The sequence below is a fragment of the Bufo bufo genome, chromosome 5, assembly GCF_905171765.1.
Source record: "Bufo bufo chromosome 5, aBufBuf1.1, whole genome shotgun sequence".
In the NCBI taxonomy this organism is placed as follows: domain Eukaryota; kingdom Metazoa; phylum Chordata; class Amphibia; order Anura; family Bufonidae; genus Bufo; species Bufo bufo.
The window spans coordinates 428,518,363-428,539,637 of NC_053393.1; the positions used below are offsets into that span (position 1 = coordinate 428,518,363).

Sequence of the window (21,275 nt, forward strand, 5' to 3'; positions counted from 1 at the left end):
GGATTTTAAGTCTTTTGAGGATGGACACATTGTGGCGGGAGGGCGTGTCTGGGCTCCTTCCTGCAAGAGTGACGCCCCTCACAGTGGCAAAAAAAAAAAACAGTGCCAAAATAGCCATTTTTTGGGTCACCTTGCCGCAAAATAGTGTCATATTGAATTATCAAAAAATCATATGTACCCAAAAATAGTACCAATAAAAATGTCAGCTCTTCCTGCAAAAAAAGAGCCCCTGCACAAGATGATCAGCAGAAAAATAAAAGAAACGTAGCATTCAGAAAATGAAGACACAAAAACATTATTTTTGTTTTCAAAAATGCTTTATTATGTAAAACTGAAACAACAACAAAAAATATACATATTTGGTAACGTGCCAATAAAACTGTCACCTCATCCCGTAGTTTACAAAATGGAGTCACTTTTTGGGAGTTTCTACTCTATGGGTGCATAAAGGGGAAAAATAGATTAAAATGGAAAATGTGCAAAAAAAATAAAATTTTACCTCCATTTTCCTTTCATTCTTGTGGAACACCTAAAGGGTTAACAAAGTTTGTAAAATCTGTTTTGAATAACTTGAAGGGTGTAGTTTCTAAAATGGGTCATTTATGGGTGGTTTCTACTACGTATGTAAGCCCCACAAAGTGACTTCATAACTGAAGTGGTCCTTAAAAAAGTGGGTACATGGTGGTCATGAAGGGATGGACATGGTCAGAAACAATGCTCAGGTAGCCCGTGGCATTTAAATGATGGCCAATTGGCACTAAGGGGCCTAAAGTGTGCCCAGAAAACATCCCCCACACCATTACACCACCACCACCAGCCTCCACAGTGGTAACAAGGCATGATGGATACATGTTCTCATTCTGTTTACGCCAAATTTGGACTCTACCATTTGAATGTATCAACAGAAATCGAGACTCATCAGACCAGGCAACATTTTTCCAGTTGTTCGACAGTCCAATTTTGGTGAGCTCGTGCAAATTGTAGCCTCTTTTTCCTATTTGTAGTGGAGATGAGTGGTACCCGGTGGGGTCTTCTGCTGTTGTAGCCCACCTTTCTTTCCCATTCTGACATTCAGTTTGGAGTTCAGGAGATTGTCTTGACCAGGACCACAACCCTACATGCATTGAAGCAACTGCCATGTGATTGGTTGACTAGATAATTGCATTAATGAGAAATAGAACAGGTGTTCCTAATAATTCTTTAGGCGAGTGTATATATAAACATATTGACTCAAATTTACCACTAACATGAAGTACAATATGTCACGAGAAAACAATCTCAGAATCACTTAAATAAGTAAAAGCGTTAAGTAAAAGAGTTATTACCACATAAAATGAAACATATCAGATTTGCAAAATGTGGTTTGGTCCTTATGGTGAAAACTGGCTTCGTCTTGAAGGGGTTAAAAAGTGGGTTTTGGAAATTTTCTGAAAAATTTCAAGATTTAAGCCTTCTAATGTCCCCAAAAAATAAAACGGCATTCACAAAATGATCCAAACATAAAGTAGACATATGAGAAATGTAAAGTATAAACTATTTTATGAGGTATCACTATCTGTTTTAATAGCAGAGAAATTTAAATTTGGAAAGTTGAAAATGTTGCCAATTTTTGGGTAAATTTGGGATAAAAAAAAAATATTGACTGAAATTTACCACTATCACGAAGTACAATGTGTCATGAGAAAACAATCCCAGAATGGCTTGGATAAGTAAAAGTGTTCCAAAGATATTAACACAGGCCTGGTCCTTAAAGGGGTTGTCCGAGTTATGAAAAAAAAATAATATAGCACTGAAAATCTGATATATAACTGAGCTAAGCAAGTTTTATGCAAAAAAATTTTTTTTTTTTCCTCATTTACCTGGTTCTTTTCTGGCCCTTTGTTTACATGCAATAAAAACAATCTCTGCCCCTCCCCCTGCTCTGCTAAGGGAGTGAATACAAGAGCTGCCCTGAGTGACATGTCTGCCCGCTGGGAGACACTGCAGCATGTTGTATGTGTAGGACTACATGTCCCACCTGTATAATGACACTGCTAATACACACAGGATCTTCCCACTACCTTCTTGTGAAATGCTCTCTCTAGTATGTCAGATCATGTGCCCAGAATTGTCTCCTCACTGCCTGCATATCTGTGCAGCTGAAGGGGTTAAGAATCCTAGCAGAGAGTAGACGGCAGTGAAAGGGGGGGGGGGGGGCGTGGCCAGCACAGTGACGTTTGGTTTACAGGCTTGTAAACGACCTTTATCATAGCAGGGAGAGAAGCTAACATCACAGGTCATGTGACCCTCACTGAAATCTGAGAAACCAGCCACTGCAGATAAAGTGAGTGAATTGGAAAGCTGTTACATTTGCTTAGTTAGGAACATAGAAAGAACAAAAAAATATCTCGGATAACCCCTTTAAGATGAAAAATGGCAGGGTCCTGAAGGGGTTAAAAGGATTTTCTGAGACTTAAAGACTTATGAGTTAGGACCTATTCTCTGGATATGTCATCGGTATCTGATCTGTGGGGGTTCGATACCTAGGACCCCCACCAATCAGCTGTTTGAAAAAGCACAGCCGCTTGCAGTAGCTCAGCGGTCTTCTCTGAGCTCACCAAGCACAGCTCCATACATGGTATAGCGGCTGTGCTTGCTATTGCAGCTCCGCCCATTCACTTGAATAGGACTGAGCTGCACCTTGGCCACATGACCGATGAACATGCTGTTACTTAGGCCTATGGAAAGCTGAGCCCCAGTGCCTTCTGAAAGAGCTGAACGGTGGGGGTCCCTGGTGTCGGACTTTAATGTAAGTTGTGTGCGATGTGACTTGCCTGTGACTTTTCTGTGACTTGGTTGTGTTTCTGCAGCCAAATCACAGCTGGAAATAGTCAAGAAACAACAAATTGCAGACAAGTCACACATATTGTTTGGCTGCATGACTTTTCTTCACACTACACGTAACCATGTAACCTCAGCCTAAATTGTTTTAGCACAGGGACCCACTGTCTGTATCTGGTCCTGACTAGAGATGAACGAATCGAAGTTGACAAAGTGGAATTCGATACAAATTTCAGGAAAAATTCTATTCGCACCGAATCCGAATTTCCTGACTCTTCGTGGTAACGAATCGCATTTTTTCCTAAAATGGCTGCTGCATGTGTTTGGACATGGAGCAAGGAACTCTGGGAACGAGGGATCAACCACAAATCAGCAGCCACTCAGCCCCTTTGATGTCACAGCCCTATAAACAGCCTTAGCCATCTTGTATTCAGCCATTTTCCAGTGTACTTAGTCCAGTGAGAGATGTCAGCAGGCACTAGGGACAGTGGTAAAAAAGACTTAAAAACTTTTATTTTGCTGTATAGAAGTTCAGGGAAAGGATAGGGAGGAATCATTCCACAGTATTGAAGTAGAACAGGGTTCAGTAGGGGAGTTTACAGCCTGGGTAATAGGAACAATCCTGACTGCGAATCTAAACTGCCATTATACAGCTCTGTAATTCCAGCAAACCGTTCTTGTTATTGGGGTGCAAGTGCTGTTTGATACAGCCATTAACAGGGTTTATTACAAGGAAATATTTCTATGTCTTATTTGCCCTTGTGTGGTTCAGTTATATGTTCTAAAGCATTTTTTGGCTTGTATTAGTGGAAAAAAAGGGCTTATTAGCCGTTGCGTGGTGAAGTGAGACTAATACAGCCCTTTTTGGCGTGTATAAGTGGAAAGAAATAAGGGCCTATTTGCCGTTCAGCGGTGCAGTTATATGTTCTAAAGCCCTTTTTGGTGTGTATTAGTGCCACAAAAAAAAGTATTTGCCGTTGTGTGGTGAAGTGAGAAAATGACAGCCCTTTTTGGCGTGTATTAGTGGCGAAAATAAATAAATATATTATTTGCCGTTCAGCGGTGCAGTTATATGTTCTAAAGCACTTTTTGGCGTGTATTAGTGTAAAAAAAATATATATTTGCTGTTTAGCAATGCAGTTATATGTTCTTAAGCACTTTTTTGCATGTATTATTGGCACAAAAAAGTATTTACCGTTCTGTGGTGAAGTGAGAAAATTATAGCCCTTTTTGGCTTGTATTAGTGGCAAAAAAATATATATTTGCCGTTCAGCGGTGCAGTTATATGTTCTAAAGCCTTTTGTGGAGTGTATTAGTGGAAAAAAGTAAGGGCCTATTTGCCGTTTAGCGGTGTAGTTACATGATCTAAAGCCCTTTTTGGTGTGTATTAGTGGCAAAAAAATATATATATTATTTGCCGTTCAGTGGTGCAGTTATATGTTCTAAAACACTTTTTGCGTGTATTAGTGGCACAAAAAAAGTATTTGCCGTTGTGTGCTGAAGTGAGAAAATTACAGCCCTTCTTGGCATGTATTAGTGGCAAAAAAAATACTGTATTTTTCGCCCCATAAGACGCATTTTTCCTCCCAAAAGTGGGGGGAAAATGCCCCTGCTTCTTATGGGGAGAATACTGATGAGCGCTTCCATTATAGAAGCGCTCATTAGTACCGGAGAACCAGGAAGCGGTGAAGGCTCTGTACTCACCGCTTCCTGGTCCTCGGCTGCCGGCTGTGCAGTGGCTACGCATAGCGTGAGGGCGATCTGTGACCTCAAGCTGTGCACGCCAGTTCACAGCACAGCCGACGGCAGGAGGAAGAAGATCGCGGACGGTGAGGAGTGCGGCGTCCAGGAGCAGGAGAGGTAAGTGCTTTGTTATTTTATAAAACATGAGGCATTTTTTGCCTTCCTCTGGATCAACTTGCAGGATAACAGGCCGAACTGGATGGACAAATGTCTTTTTTCGGCCTTATGTACTATGTTACTATGAGGCTGCTTGGGGCTGATCTGAAGCAATGGGGGTGATGAGAGGCATAATGGCTGATAGGGGCTGATGAGAGGCATAATGGCTGATAATGGAAGCTAATGAGAGGCATAAGGGATGATAATGGGGGCTGATAAGAGGCATAAGGGCTTATAATAGGGGCTGATGAGAGGCATAAGGGCTGATATGGGGGTGATGAGAGGCATGGGGGCTGATATGGGGGTGATGAGAGGCATAGCGGCTGATATGGGGGCTGATGAGAAGCATGGAGGCTTATGAAAGGCATGGGGCTCTTATCTGAGGTCTGATTGGGGGTCATTTACATTGGGGTCTGAGCTGACGTCTTAATGGGGGTCTGATCTGAGGTCTTATTGGGGTCTGATTAGCATTGGGGGTCTGATTGTTGGTCTGACCTGAGGTGTAATGAAAAATATTTTTTTGTTATTGTCCTCCACTAAAATGCGTCTTAAAGGGCGAAAAATACGGTATATATTTCCCGTTCAGCGGTGCAGTTATATGTTCTAAAGCCCTTTTTGGCGTGAATCAGTGGTAAAAAAATATATACCGTATTTTTCGCTTTATAAGACGCAGCTGATGATAAGACGCACCTAGGTTTTTGAGGAGGAAAATAAGAAAAAAATATTTTGAACCAAAAGGGATCTGTGGATGACACTGTTATGGAGGGGATCTGTGGATGACGCACTGTTATGGGGATCTGTGGATGACACTGTTATGGGGGCATCTGTGGATGATGCACTGTTATGGGGGATCTGTGGATGACACTCTTATGGAGGCATCTGTGGATGACTCACTGTTATGGGGGATCTGTGGATGACACTCTTATGGGGGAATCTGTGGATGACACTGTTATGGGGGGGATCTGTGGATGACACTGCTATGGGGGGATCTGTGCATGACACTGTTATGGGGGGCATATGTGGATGACACATATACAGCATCTCATGCTATATATGTGTCATTTACAGATTCCCCCCCCCCCCTTTCCCGCATAGCAGTGTCCCTGTGTAAATAGTGACCCCCAATACAGGGGGTGGAGGCCGTCAAATAGTGTTCGAATCGCGACGGGGCCCGGTGCAGTCACTGTACTCTATTACACCGGGCCCTGCTCACGGCAGTCTTTATATATAAAGTTAGGACCAAACAAGAAAAGCCTCAATGTAAAACCGTAAATTAGGGCAGGGAATGAATAACCATATAAACCTATAGTGTTGTTGAACAAACAACAAAAGAATGCCCAATGTATTCAAAAAATATATACTTTTATTTAATTATAATAAACATATCATGATTACTAAAATATTAAAGATAGCAAGAAAAGGGTATGAAGAGTCAGCAGAAAAACCGGATGCCGCTATCCACTGGCCGGTGTCGCTGCTACCCGCCAGAAGGTGGAAAACATGTCAAGTATACCAGTAGTATGCATCGGGGTGATTCACAACACAATAGCCCATAAAATATGACTACTCCAATTGTAGTTCATGTGATCATCACCCCGTTGCATAACTACCAGATGAGCCTCAGCTCAGCCCAAAATGTAATGAGAGACAAATAATCAAACATCTGCTAGAGTCTAGCAATAAAGGGAAAACGCATAGAGCCCTCACATAAGTGAGACAACACACACCAAACCTTGTTGTAAAGGGTATGAAGGAGCTCATCTGTGGGTAACAGATAGAGAGTTAAAGCATACCATGAGACATGATGGAGGGTAAAAGCAGCAGGCACGGGACAGGCTAAGAACCTCGACACGCGTTTCGCCTCAGCTGACGAAGGATCCTGTCTATGTAACAGCTGTAAGACATGGTCCCTATTTTGATGGATTACTGACCAAATGCTGACTGAGTGAAGGCGGATGCTCCACAGACAGGATCGGTTTTTGAGGGCTATTGTTCTGATGGATCAGAGGAAGGGCAAAATAATCAGTGACGTCAACACAAACTTACTGCTGACGCTTATACGTCTACTTGTATAAGCGTTTAATAGAACAGGTTCTGTAGACATCTATGTGGAATCAGCTGCCGACTGTGTAAAAGGAGTGCGCTTCTTCTTGACGCTAACATTGACCTGTAAGGCTGAGTTTACACGTGAGTTATTTGGTCAGTTTTGGCCCCGTAACTGCCCAAATAAGTGAAGTGTGCAGTGATTCTAAGAGCGACGCCTGTCATCTGCATGTCATACTGACTCACAGTATTGTTTCACTACCACAGCAGACTTCCTATGCATGTTACTGCAAGGCACACTTTTCTATACCCCTATAAAGGCTCTCTGCAACCAGGAAATAGATGTTTTTTTAACGTGATTCACCACGAATAAAAAAAATTAGGCAAACCAGCCGAATCGAATTTTTTAGAAATTCGCTCATCTCTAGTCCTGGATATAATGTACTGAAGTGGTCACATAAAATTGTACCTTTCATACAAGAGATTTCAGACTAAAGAAGAAAATAAAACAAATAAAATGTGTACAATAAAGTTTGCAAGCTGCATGCTATCTATCAGTAACCATATGGCATTGATAACCTGACAAATGCCATCACTGTATAGATTTACTTGTATTTATTAACTGCACATTTTTCCACTGAACATTTTAGCATGTTATTTTTGATGTCCTGGAATTTGGCAGAAAACTGAATGTATAATTAAAACCACCAGCTTGAACATTCTGCTCATTACACACTATTGTGCTCTTATTTCGCTTTAATAAATATAATATTTAAAATTTTGCTTTAATAAGTTCTTTATTTTTTTATTTTTCAAATTCAGTTTCATCCAATGTCTCTACTCTCCAGGATCCCTACTGCCCCAAGACTGGTGCACAGAATTAGGGTGTGCTGTCCAGATCAATAGACCCCACCAATGTGATCTTCTTACTTATATCTAAAACACTTCTGGATAGATTTCCCCTTTAAAAGGAAATATCTATATAAAAAATTACATATTACATATTACAAATAAAATTTAACAGAAAAGCAGATTATGATCCTTATTCTTTCTTTCTAATCTAATCTTCTGGTGAAGAAGAGCCCGCCTCTCTGGGCTTCAGTTTTTCCTCTAGAAAACTGAAATAAAAGAAGATAAATTCTTTGGACTGGTTGTCCCGCCCCTTCCCAACCCCTGACTACTCCCTTTTTTTTAAAGGAAAGTGAGGAGGGCAGTATATAACCGCCAGTTGACACAATATTTTGTCGCAATGGTGTTTAAAAAGTTGCAAAAACTTTGGGGGTCATTTATTAAGTCTGGCATTTTAGACTCAGGTCTTAATATACCCTGGAGTTATGGAGAGGCACCGGCCTCTACATAACTTCTGTGGATCCACCACCAACTTCTAAATATAAGACATCTTCCTAGATGTCTTACATTTAGATCATTTTATACACCTAAACCAGCTAAATGAGACAACCTGCCAGGCTGTCCCCGCCCGTGCCATGCACACTTTTTTAGACCTGGTGTGAGCGGGAAATAAGTTGCAGATTCTGCTCCATCATGGCGAGCGACAGAATCTGTGCCAGATATGTACAGATATATCTGGTCATAATTGACCCCCTAAATGTCTATGATTGGCGTTATCACCAATTGCAGACATAACCTCAGGTGTCTGCTTTTTAAATTAGCAAAAACACTGTGGTTATGGCGCCTGTTGGGCAACATATTTAAAGACCTGACTTCCAGACATACATGTACGATGGCAGTCAGGAAGGGATTAAAATCATTCCTTAAGCTTTACTATACAGGAAAGGAAGATTATCTGTACATAATGAATCTCTGCAAATGTTTGACATTTCTGCCTCAGACATCTACAAACTGTTACTACATCCAGCCATGAACCAGGTCAGATCTTATATTTATACATGAAACATGTTTGTCTCACTGGCTGCTTTCCAAGATTAGAAATTGGTATGGCTGAATTCATGCATGTTTTAAATACCTTTCCAATAACGTGTCAGCTGAAGTTACTACTGTGTTTATTAAGGCATTAAACACGCCTTTAGAAAATGAAGCAATAAACCCAAGCCCAAACCTCAGCTTCCACAAGGGAGAAAGCCTCCTGCTAAGACCCTTCAAGGGGCAAGTCTAAAGTTGCACACACAGATTAGTCTAAAGTTGATCAGATGGAGGATTTCAACCAAAATAATTGTCAGTTGGGTGAAATTTAGCAACTATCATTTTAGCCCACTGATGACAGACCATCATCGCCTGACAAAAGGTCAGCCATGTTTGAAATTTCTATTTAATAGTTGGGCAAAAGATCTTTCAATCAAAGATTGTGTACAAAAGAATGTTCCCAGAACATTGTTCATGCATTGCAGCGTCATTGAACACAGCCAGATGAGGCAAGTGTAATAGCCAAAATGGCCACAATGTCAACAGCTGTGTCTGTGAGATGATTATTTACCAGATGTGTGTACGTTTAATGGTTGTTCAAACATCAACCTACTTCTATGGAATGTGTATGGCCACCTTTATTTTAATTTTTTTACTCTAAATTCATAGAAAACAATTTTTTTATGAATTTTTGTTGTTTTTCTTTCATTTTAGCAGTACTGTGCAGTTGAAAATGAAATACCAAATGTCCTTCAGTAATAGTCAGTACAGAGAGCTAAAACTCATATAGACGGGTAATAATATATAGTAAGTTTACAGCTGCTGTGAAAGGAATATGTTAAATGCAGGCTAATCCTTGTGATGATAGTAGGTGTAGAATTGGGATAACTGTATGACAGCTCTAATGTTCTCTTGATAGGCCTAGACAAAGATATTCACAGAAGAGCATTGCGTTGATTAGTGTAATGGGGGGGCTCTCTCTGGTCTAGTCTGACTAAAAAAAGTTAAGCAAAACTGTTTACCATGCTAAAATTTCAAACAAAGAGAATTTTAAAGAGCCAGGACAGGAAGTGGAATACGTGGATTGACTTATAGGGAATGTCTTATCAGAAAATGACCTATTGTTTAAATTATGGTTTTAAGTTAAACATATTTATTTTATTTTTTTTGGTGTTTTCTTTGAATTTTTTCATGTCACTATCTATATTTAAAAAATGTATATAATTTCACACTGACCACTAGGCCTAAAATATGTGATGACCTATCCTCTGGTTCATCTGTCACGTGGTCTAGGCACAGCTCAACCCTATAGAAGGGAATGGGGCGGAGCTCGATACCAAGCACAGCCGCAATACAATGTACATCACTGTGCTTTGTAAGCCTGGAGAAAGCTGCGATGCTCACAGGAGCTCCAGCGCCTTCTTAAACAGCTGATTGATGGGGTCCTAGGTTTTGGACCCCCAATGATCAGTATTGAAATCTCGGAAAACCCTTTTAAGACTTCCTGTCTTTTGAGAGCAGCTATATGGGCCATAGACACAATGGTCAGGAGGGGACTTCATTGACTTCTATAGTAGAGTTTTCTAAGCATGCTCTGTGACCTATTGTGAATCATGGATCCTGTCTTATCTATACAGAGGTGTTACTTGTCATTGTAATTCTGCCTGTGGTGATAATACTAATAGCTCCTGAAGAGTAATTACCTATTATTAGACATAGTGGCCAGTCTGAAAATTGCAGGAATATATATATAATAATTTTTTAATATAGATAGTGACATGGAAAAAAACCCAAAAAACTGTAGAGATATATTGTAGATATGGTATTAGGCAGGTGATGAGCAGTGCCAGGTTTCCTAGAGACATGATGCTTATAATTGAGGTCAAAAAGTTCAATCATTGTTTCATCAGAACAGAAAATCTTGTTTCTCACAGTTTAAAAGTCCTTTAGGCGCTTTATTCAAACTTCAGGCTGGCTTCTGTGTGTGTTTTTGGCTACTCTGCCATAATGTCACGACGGGGAGTGAGGGTAACCCCCCACCGTGCGGTGTCAGAGGGTAAAGGGGATCAGCCTGGCCAAAAGGAGTAATAAGGGAGCAGGTCACCTCCTACCGCGTCCCTAATCCTCTCCCTGACTCCTCACTGTATGAGCGGACCCCGACGGTAGGACGTATCATACTCAGGATTCCTAGAAACCCTAAGTCGTCCTGGTAATCCCTCACTTAGGAGCAGGGGAGAGACAACCTGTTCATCCCAGTCATGGAGGAACAGGAGTCTCTATCTGAGGCCAGGCTGCACATACAGCTATAAGGAGATGGCAGGTAAGTGAAACCAGTAACACACTTACCTGCCACAGACACACTGACTGGAACCCGTGCACAAGTGCTGGTGTCCACATCAACATAAAAAGGACACAGCACACACCACAAACCACACAGGGACCCAGGACACCCATAGCAGCAATAAACGTGAGACACCATAAGAACATCTATGACCACAAGGGTGGCCCTCACTGGACAGATGGAATATGAAGACCAGGAGGATAGCTCCAGCATACACCATGGCTGGAGTACCCCCCAGCTTCAGGCATCCAGCAGAGGCTAAATAGCCCAAGCAGCCACACCCACACACACATAAACCCAGTGTTAACAAAACACTAGGAAGGGAGTTAACCCTTCCAACACCAGACAAGGGAAGGAAGCCACTTAAAGGGGAAGTGCACACACAAGCATACAAAGCTACACGTTGCCGCAGGCAACAACATGCGTGGCAACCATGTCACGGCAATCACCCAGAAGGCCGAGACACTGCCACCGCATGCTCACACAGCAACACGTTGCCGCGGACAACCGCAATTGTGGCAACAGTGTCACAGTGTACACCATAGGCCGTGACACATAAAGCCGAGATTGATGGCATGCTGCTTCTTCCATCTGCACACAGGATCTTTTGAGCTCATTGAGTGACGATTAGGATCTTCATCACCTCTTTTACCACTGCCCTTTCCCATTATTGCCCAATTTGGTGGGGCAGACAGCTCTAGGAAGAGTCCATTTTTTTCTAAACTTCTTCCATTTAAGAATTATAGAAGCCACTGTGCTTTTGGAAACTTTTAGTGCAGCAGAAATTTTGTGTCCCCTTCTCCAGATCTGTGCCTCAACAAAATTTTGTCTCTGAGCTCTATAGGCAGTTTCTTCCTCCTCACGGCTTGTTTTGTTGTGATAGTATGCATTGTCAGCTGAGACCTTATATACTGTAGATGTGAGATGGGGAAACAGGCCTCATTGTTAAACACTGTTGGATTAAATTAAATGTTCTGGACTGACGTTCTGCTGTTTGGCCACAAAATGCTGCAGTTTCCTAGGCACAGCTGACTGACTGCATATACATATTTCCATATTCATGAGAGGTGGGGTTGCCAGGCTGAAGGAGAAAGAGGAAATCACCATATTGGAAGGACACAGAGACGCAGAGAGGCGTGAATCCATTCACATCCAAGCGTGAGATCAACATTTTGCGACCACAGCTACAGTCAAGTTAAGATGTTCGCTGTTCAGGACCCAGATTCTGCCCAGGTGACAGAGGACTTCTGCCAGGAGTGCTGATGAGAGCTGAGGAACAAACTACCTGCTCTGCGGTACCGCATGTTTGTTGAATAGACTGCTTATTCGGTTCAGAGCCATCAGCGGAGACAGAGCAGACCCGAGTTGATAAGATCGTGCACGCACCTTATTGCAATATTGGTGCCTAGAGACTAGACCAGGCCTGTAGTTAGCTACTTAGGGTCTCTGTTTCGTGTGTCAGGCCATAAAGGGTTTCTGCTGTTCACAAAAGGCCCCCATAATAAAAAGAGACATTGCACAGTGAGAGCTGATAGACGTCTCACCGGCCTAATCCAGCTCAGCGCTTTGCGCAGGAGTAATGCGCAGGCACATGCCATAGGGCCAGTTACGGGAGTGTGAATATTGTAGTTTATTATAAGATTGTGAAATTTTGTGTTGCACCGCAGGCCAGCCCGTATCATACACCCACATAATCGTTCGTGTAATTTCTAGGGTAATAACAGTACGGTGTGGCCATTTTAGTTGTGCCCGCCAGTAGGCAAACTAGTCCATCCATTGCAGCGCACCGTGCTGTGCACCACAAGGGTCTTGGCCTGCGGGCTGAGTGTATGTAAATCCATTTGCGTTCAGTGTCATATTGCTGTAAAATAGCCTGTTTTGCAAAAGCTGGTGTCAGAGTTGCTTTTCTAGTTCGTGAGTCCACCCCAGTACACGGCTTATAGACAGAGGGATATCTTTCCAAATTATATCCAGTCAACTGAATTTAGCACTGGCTTACTCTAATCAAGGTGTAGAAACATCTCAAAGATAAAGAGAAAATTTCAAACGTCATAGCAAAATTTCAAAAGGTCTGAATATATACAGTGCGTCCATGCGAGATTAAAATTTTTCCTTTTTAATAAATTTCCTAATTTTTCTAACATTCTGTTTTCACTTTGCTATAACGCGGTACTGAGTTCAGATTGATAGGGAAATAAAGATTTTTGTTTTATTTTCCCACAAGGCTGCAACATAACAAAATGTGAAAAAATTGAAAGGGTCTGAAGACTTTCCAAATGCATTGTATAGGCTGTTAATATGTTAAACTATTTTGATGGAAGTGTCCCTACTGACTTCTTAGTATCATGCCTACAAGGAAGCACATTTATCTCTGCATACTGATAAGACCCCTGTATTAAAATGGCGAATGGTAGGCTAGGGGCCTGTTTACAACACGTTTCTGTATGTAGATCAAGCTTTGTGCAGATACTGAGATAGCAAAGAATGATTCAGTTCTGGAGGCTTCAGATTTAGGCCCCTTGCAGACAAGCGTGTCCGGATTAGGTCCGGATGCGTTGTGTCTGCAATCAGGGAAAATCGTGCGAGTAGGTACGCAATTGCAATCAGTTTTGACTGCGATTGTGTTCCGATGTTCAGTTTTTATTGCGCGGGTGCAATGCGTTTTGCACGCGCGTGATAAAAAACTGACTGTGGTACCCAGACCCGAATCCGGACTTCTTCACTGAAGTTCGGGTTTGGGTTAGGTGTTCTGTATATAACATGGTTATATGAAAATAATAGCATTCTTAATACAGAATGCTTACTAAAATGTGGCTTTAGGGGTTAAAAAAAAAAAAAAAAAATTAACTTACCTGTTCCAATTGATCACGCAGCCGGCATCCTCTTCTTGCTTCTTCTTTCAGGACCTGCAAAAGGACCTTTGGTGACGTAATCGCGCTCACCACATGGTGAGCGTGGTGACGTCAGCGCAGGTTCTGGTGAATGTAGATAGAAATGTGGTGAGCGCGATGACGTCACCGAAGGCCCTTTTCCAGCCAGGTCCTGCAAGAAGAAAGAAGACGAGCCCGGCTGTGCGATCAAGTGGATAAGGTGAGTTAATTTTTTTTTTTTTTTAACCCCACAATGGACCTTTTACTCAGCATTCTGAATTAAACAATGCTAATATTTTCCATTATAACCATGTTACAATGGAAAATAATAAAGTAAATGGGGTCCCGGGTAACTCATCCCTCGTCTCCTTAGCAACCATGCGTGAAAAAATGTTCACACATCCCCATTCACTTCTATGGGGCCTGCGTTGCATGATAAACACAGAATATAGAACATGCTGCAATTTTCACGCAACGCACAAGTGATGCGTGAAAATCACCGCTCATCTGAACAGCCCCATTGAAGTAAATGGGTCCGAATTCAGTGCGGGTGCAATGCGTTCACCTCACGCATTGCACCTTTAATACCCGCGTGGATTTCTCGCCCGTGTGAAAGGGGCCTTAGGCTATAGTACATGTTTTAATTGAGAACCATTGCATGATAAGTAATATTACTTTTTATGTAGATTCACTCTACATGTAAAAAAATGAAATTAAAGGCAACTGCATAGAGGAATATAGACACCTACATAAAGCTTCTACTGTTTTGTCTGAGCAGAAAATTGAACAGAAAGGGCAATACGAATAACTTAAACATTTGCTGTTAGTTGACGTCTCCAAACTAATTGACCTGGAAAGCAAGTTCATGAAATTCCATATTTCTCCTGCACAGAATGATAAAGAATTTTTGATCATTTGCTTTAGTTTTGCTTTTCTTTAGTTTTTATAGTGCACATTCTTATAAACATAGCTGTTCCTAACAAAAACACTTTTCTGGCAAAGACGATGTTTCCTTTATATACCATTTAGGCTGGGTTACATCACATTTTTTTGCATCCGTTTAATGTGTACAAAAAAACGTATACGTTAAACTAATGCCTCAGACTGACGTTTTTGTATCCTTTTTTTTTTTTGGAACGTATACGTCAAATGGATGTGAACCCACCCTAATAAGTATTTGATGAGATCCATGAGAATTCTGCTTTTTACTTTATTGTTTTATAATATTATACATATAACTTTATTACAATATGTTATGTCATATGTTTTATTGACAATCATATTATATCCTGCTTCTTCTGCCAGCCCAACCTCTGGTTCTTGATTGACAGGGCTAGTTTTCTGCATCTCACTTGGCCCTGTCAATCTAGATGGAGAGGGAGGGTCTGGCAGACGAAGGTGGAGGAGCAAGGGTGCACTGAGTGGCTTGGGTCTGCACTTGGTGCACTTAACTGCTCATTTTTCTCCAGAATGAAGCAATTGATTGCTAAGGGAAACATATCATTACTTTCAGCTGAGCTAGTCCTACAAGGTATTGTGCCTAAGGCCTCTTTTACACTGGCGTGTGCGGCCCATTGCTGTATTACGGCCCGCAATACACGAGCACAGTCCGTGGGACAGCGGATCGCGGAACTATTCACTTGAATGGGTCCGCGATCCGGCTGTTCCGCAAAAAGATAGGACATGCTCTATCTTTTTGCGGAACGGAAGTATGGGACGAAACCCCATGGAAGCACTCCGTAGTGCTTCCGTAGGGTTCCGTTCCGTTCTGCACCATTCCGCATCTCCGGATTTGCGGACCCATTCAAGTGAATGGGTCCGCATCCGTGATGCGGAATGCCCATGGAACGGCACCCGTGTATTGCGGATCCGCAAATGCGGTCCGCAATACGGCAACGGGCCGCACACGCCAGTGTGAAAGAGGCCTAAGGCTGGGGCTACACAACGATTTAGCAATGCAGCCATGATACTTAATGCATTCACAGCATGACTCATAAGTTGCCGCAACTTCAGAATAAAAAATAATCTAGCACCACTGGATTTTTTGTGATTTTAAGGTCAGAATCATGGCAGCTTGTGAGTCACACTGCGACCCATTGATCACATGTTGGGTGTTGTGGCCAAGATCGTCATGTAGCCCCAGCCTCATGCACACGACCGTATGTATTTTGTGGTCTGCAAAAAAACGGATCCGCAAAAAATACGATGACATCCGTGTGCATTCTGTATTTTGTGGAACGGAACAGCTGGCCCCTATTACAACAGTCCTATCCTTGTTCGTAATGTGGACAATAATGTTTTATTGTTTTGTGGAACGGGCATACGGAAACGGAATGCACACGGAGTAACTTTAGTTTTTTTTGCAGATCCAGTGAAATGGATGGTTCCGTATACGGTCTGCAAAAAAAATGGAACGGACACGAAAAATACGTTCATGACAAGAAAATACGTTCATGTGCATGAGCCCTAACAGTGAATTTCCTGGTGGCAGATTCATTTTAATAAATGATTTGACTTCTGACCAAGAGTAAAGGGGTTATCCCATGATTTATGTAAAAAAATGAAATTCAAATATCAGGCAGTACATGATTCTCTTTCTAACAAAGCTAGAACCAGCCCTGTACCTCCGATGGATCCAGAGATCTCCCCATTCATTATTCCATATGCTCTGCTAGGTTTATTTCAAGCTGACAGCTTAATGGGTGTGTTGTAGCTCAGGAGGCGTGTCCTTTCTCAGGAGGTGTGTCCTTTCTCAGGAGGTGTGTCCTTTCTCAGGAGGTGTGTCTTTTCTTCCCTATCTATCTCTCTGTAAGGCCTCATGCACACGAACATGTCCGTATTGTGGTGCGCAAATCACATACCTAAAAAATACCTTTCCTCTGCAATTTTTTCACTCCCATTAATAAAAATTACTATTTTGTCTGCAAAACTGTAAAGAATAGGACAAGTTCTATAATTTGCGTAATGGACACACAGATGCAGAAAGCACCTGGATGAGATTTGTGTGCATTCAGTTGTTTTTTTTGCGGAACCACAGAAATGAATCGGACACAGATACAAAATACAGTCGTGTGCTAAAAAATCAGGGTCCACATGTGATTCTAACAGTAGGTAGGGCTAGTAGCAGTCAAAGAATGCTGAGAATGGAGCGGGAAGAATGGTGGCTGGAGGACCCTGGGTTTTCCCGGGGTTTGGCCACCGCCAAGCGCTCTCCCCATACAAGTGAATGGGAGTGCACAGGACTTGCGTGGCCACCGCTCCCATTCATTTCTATGGGGCCACCGGAAATAGCCGAGCCAGCTCTCTGCTATTTTTGGCAGCCCCAAATAAATGAATGGAGGGCGGCTGCGCATGCACAGTGCACCCTCCACTACCTTCCCCGCTCCGTTCTCGGTCCTAGCGATATGCCCCCATTGTCTGTGATGGGAATACCCCTTTAAGCTGCTGCTGTCAATGGATTAAGCCTGCTAATATGAATGGTCAGTTCAAAGCATTTATTGTAAGGCCAGTTTCACACTGTCAGTATTTTTCATCAGTATTTGTAACCCCAACGGCTCATGCACACGACCGTTGGATGTTTGGCAGTCCATAAATGGCGGATCAGCAAAGCACAGATACCGGATGTGTGCATTCCATATTTTGCGGAACAAAACAGCTGGTTTCTAATAGAACAGTCCTGTCCTTGTCCGCGGACAATAATAGGACATGTTCTATTTTCTGCGGAACAAACATATGGGCATATGGAAACGGAATGCACATGGGGTCATTTTCATATTTCTTTTTTGCGGCCCAATTGAAGTGAATGGTTCTGCATAGGGGCAGAAAAAAACCCGGAATGGACAGGGAAAAAATACATTTGTTTGCATGAGCCCTGAACCAGGAGTGGGTCTATAGCAGACAAGAAGCACAAGTTCCTCCCCTGATTTTGGATGAAGCCTTTACACAGGCTGAGAATCCGCCAGATAATCGCTAACAAGCATTTATAGGAACGGTATTCCCATCACATACAATGGGGGCATATTGAAGTGAAAACTGCGGCTCGGATGCGGACCCGAAAAACGTGTGCATGAGGCCTTAAATGAGATTTGTTTCTGTAGCATGTGCATATATTTCTGTAAGGCCTCATGCACACAGGCGTATGTATTCTGTGGTCTGCAAATCTACAAAAGTCTGCATCTGCATTTTTTGGGGATCCATTCACTTTAATAGGTGCATGGTCTGCAAAACAGATACGGTTGTGTGCATGAGGCAAACATTTCTATAAACAATCTGCCGCATGTGAACTTACCTTCAAATGCTGGAAAATAGACATAGAAAAGAAAAACCAAAGTGGATTTGCTGTGGAATCTATGGCAGACATCCAAGGCTGGCTCTGGGATTTGTATTTTGATTGCTGCAGAACAGATTTTAAGCGTGAATTGTGCCAAGATGGGAGGCAGGTTTGAAAACTGCATAGAAAATATCCGTCCATATGAACCACAGCACAGATTCCCACTGAGGAACAATGGGATATGGAGCACAGTATGAAACCTGCATGGGATAATCTGCCCTAAGTGCTGAAAGGGTTCAATAAAGATCACTTCAAATCATACTTTCCTGAAATGACATTGAACATTCAGACCTTTCTTAGAAGCAACTGCATAAAATGACTTTAACAGATGATAGGGAAATCTCAGCATACAAAGGCAAAAAGAACCCCCTGACAGGCAGAAATAAACTAAAATAGAACAAGAACCATTAAAACATAATATTTACCACTGCATGAAAAAGCAACAAAGATAAAGTTGCAAACCAACGGAATAGATTGGTATCAGATTGTCACCACTTCTGTTGGGTTCCTGGTAAGATCTTTTCAACATTTTATGCTCTATTTATGGTATGGTCACTCCCAGATCTTATAGGGTCTATTTTACCTTGGATTTATGGGTGCTATAGGTATGTGTCTATGAGTTCTTTTGTGTTGCAACTTTACCTTTGTTACTTTATTCTTCATGCAGTGGTAATTACTACGCTTTAACGGTACTAATAAAAGTAACATTTTAGTTTAATGACTGTCAGGAGGTACTAAACAAAGGGACCAGCTTGTTTTCCGCAGGCGGTGAAAGGGTTATCTGACATGTGTGTGACAAATGTTACACACTGACTCCAGAAGGACAAGATGTGTTCCTTCACCCAACACTGACCAAGCACAGACAAAGCCATCCATACCATGTCTTGAAGAGCAGCGGAGATGACTGGGTAGCCATCCACAGCAGTCCTGTCCTCCTCTGGACCTCTTTTTCATAGGCAGTCAGTGCTTTAGCCTCTTATTCCTTAGGATCCCACTTCTTCACAGCTCAGAGGTATCAGGTTTACATGGCCCCTGCTCGGCTCCAGCACCACACTGTCTGTAGTCTCTTTTCAAATATCTATCCAGATGTTTTGTATCCAACGTCGTATCTATTTAAAAGTCTTTTTTCTTGTGCTTAGTTTGCATTATACTATATACTCCTCTTCCCTAAAGCTACTGTACGAAATACTTCAACCCCCTTCCTTACATTATGAGATTCCCCCTTGGCTAAGTGAGTGTCTATGTCTGCAGCTCTGGAGAAGTTCAGCCACTTTTTGTGTCAGCTCGGAGCAGACTGCTAACAGGAGGAGAGGGTGGGATTAAGGTGAGGCAGAGGAGGGGGCGGCTGATCTTTCACAGGGGTCTGGCAGAGTGAAAGAGGAGATGCTCATTTATTTGGTATTCTTTCTTCACAATAAGAGTCCCATGAATTCACAGTAAAAAGTCTTCAAGGAAAGAAAGCAAAAAAAAAGTATGTTATAATGCATAAAAACCCTCATGACTAAGTTAGTTAAGCATCAAATAAACATTAGGTTTTATTACACTGTACTGAAGAACAGCTGTGTCTCAAGCGGCCCGTAGATGTTATCTATGATCTGGCAACCAATAGCTATTTCTGAAAATATTTTCCCAAATATTGACTCTCAGATTTTTGTCTAGGGAAATCAGAACGGGCGTACTTATTTGACGGACAATACATTTTTAGTGAAGGTTTTAAGAAATGGAAAAGCCTTACAAATATCCAGAGTAAATCAGAGAATGCACATATATAAAGATGTACAATGCAAAGAATCAGACTGTGGAAAACCCCCCACAAAGTTGCAGGCTGGGTGTTTATTACATCCTCATACGTAATAAACATGCATGAGGAGATCTCCTCAGAAGTAGTGTGAATATCAGGTTTTATTCTGCTAGTGACTGATAGGTGCGGTTCCCACCTCTAGGATAAACTCCTCTCTCAAGTACAGAGCGCATGTGCAGCTTTCTTCATTCACTTCTATGAGACTTCTGAAAATAGCTGTAGAGAGGTGGCTGAACATGATGGCCCCATTCTTGAGATAGGAGCAAGTCCCAGAGGTGGGACCTACCAGAGGCGGCTCTTCCATTAGACCACTTAGGCTGCCACCTAAGGCCTCGCGCTGGTGGTGGCGTTGCAAGGGGGGGTGGCGGGCAGCAGTGGCGATGGCAGGGCATAGGGAGATGAGCGCTTCCATTGTGGAAGCGCTCATCTCTATAGTCATCTGTATCGCCGCCATCATGACGGCGATACAGATGACTGTGTTGCGGCGGGGCAGGGGAGGGAGAGGCGTCTCCCTTCCCTGTTCCTCTGATAGGCTGTGGGCCTTTTGCCGGCAGCCTATCAGAGGCCGGTTCAGGCGGCGCAAAGACGTCATTGCGCCGCGACGTCATTGCGCCGCCTGAGCCATACAGCGCGGGACACAGGCCGGAAGAGGCCTGCATCGCATCGCTGCCATAAGGAGGTAAGTATAGAGAGGGGGGGGAGGCACTTGTTACTGACACATGATTTGGGGGGGGAGAGGCACTTGTTACTGGCACATGATTTGGTGGGGGAGAGGCACTTGTTACTGGCACATGATTTGGGGGGAGAGGCACTTGTTACTGGCACATGATTTTGGGGTGCGAGGCACTTGTTACTGGCACATGATTTTGGGGGGAGAGGCATTTGTTACTGGCACATGATTTGGGGGGGGGAAGAGGTACTTGTTACTGGTACATGATTTTGGGGGGAGAGGCACTTGTTACTGGCACATGATTTGGGGGTAGATGTACTTGTTACTGGCACATGATTGGGGGGCATCTATGGGGACACTTTTTACTGGCACGTTATTGGGGGGAACTATGGGGGCACTTACTGGCACATTATATTGGGGGCACTTCTTACTGGCACATTATTGGGGGGCACTATGGGGGCACTTTTTACTGGCACATTATGGGGGGCACTATGGAGAAGGGGGAAGGATCACAATGGGGGCATCTACTAGGGGGCCTAAATACTGTCAAATATTATGGGGGCACTATGGGGGCATTTACTGGAGGCTCTATATACTGGCATGCATTATGAGGGGGCACT

General features: G+C 42.7%; 1 protein-coding gene across 1 annotated transcript in view; it reads right to left on the reverse strand.

Moving 5' to 3' along the window:
• Positions 1 to 19,457, reverse strand: part of GASK1A (golgi associated kinase 1A) — a 55,044-nt gene extending 35,587 nt beyond the window's left edge. The window contains exon 1 of the mRNA XM_040433440.1: positions 19,063 to 19,457. Within this exon, the coding sequence (XP_040289374.1) occupies positions 19,063 to 19,065 (3 nt within the window). The 5' untranslated portion in view covers positions 19,066 to 19,457. The remainder of the gene's footprint in view (positions 1 to 19,062) is intronic.
• Positions 19,458 to 21,275: the final 1,818 nt, after the last annotated feature.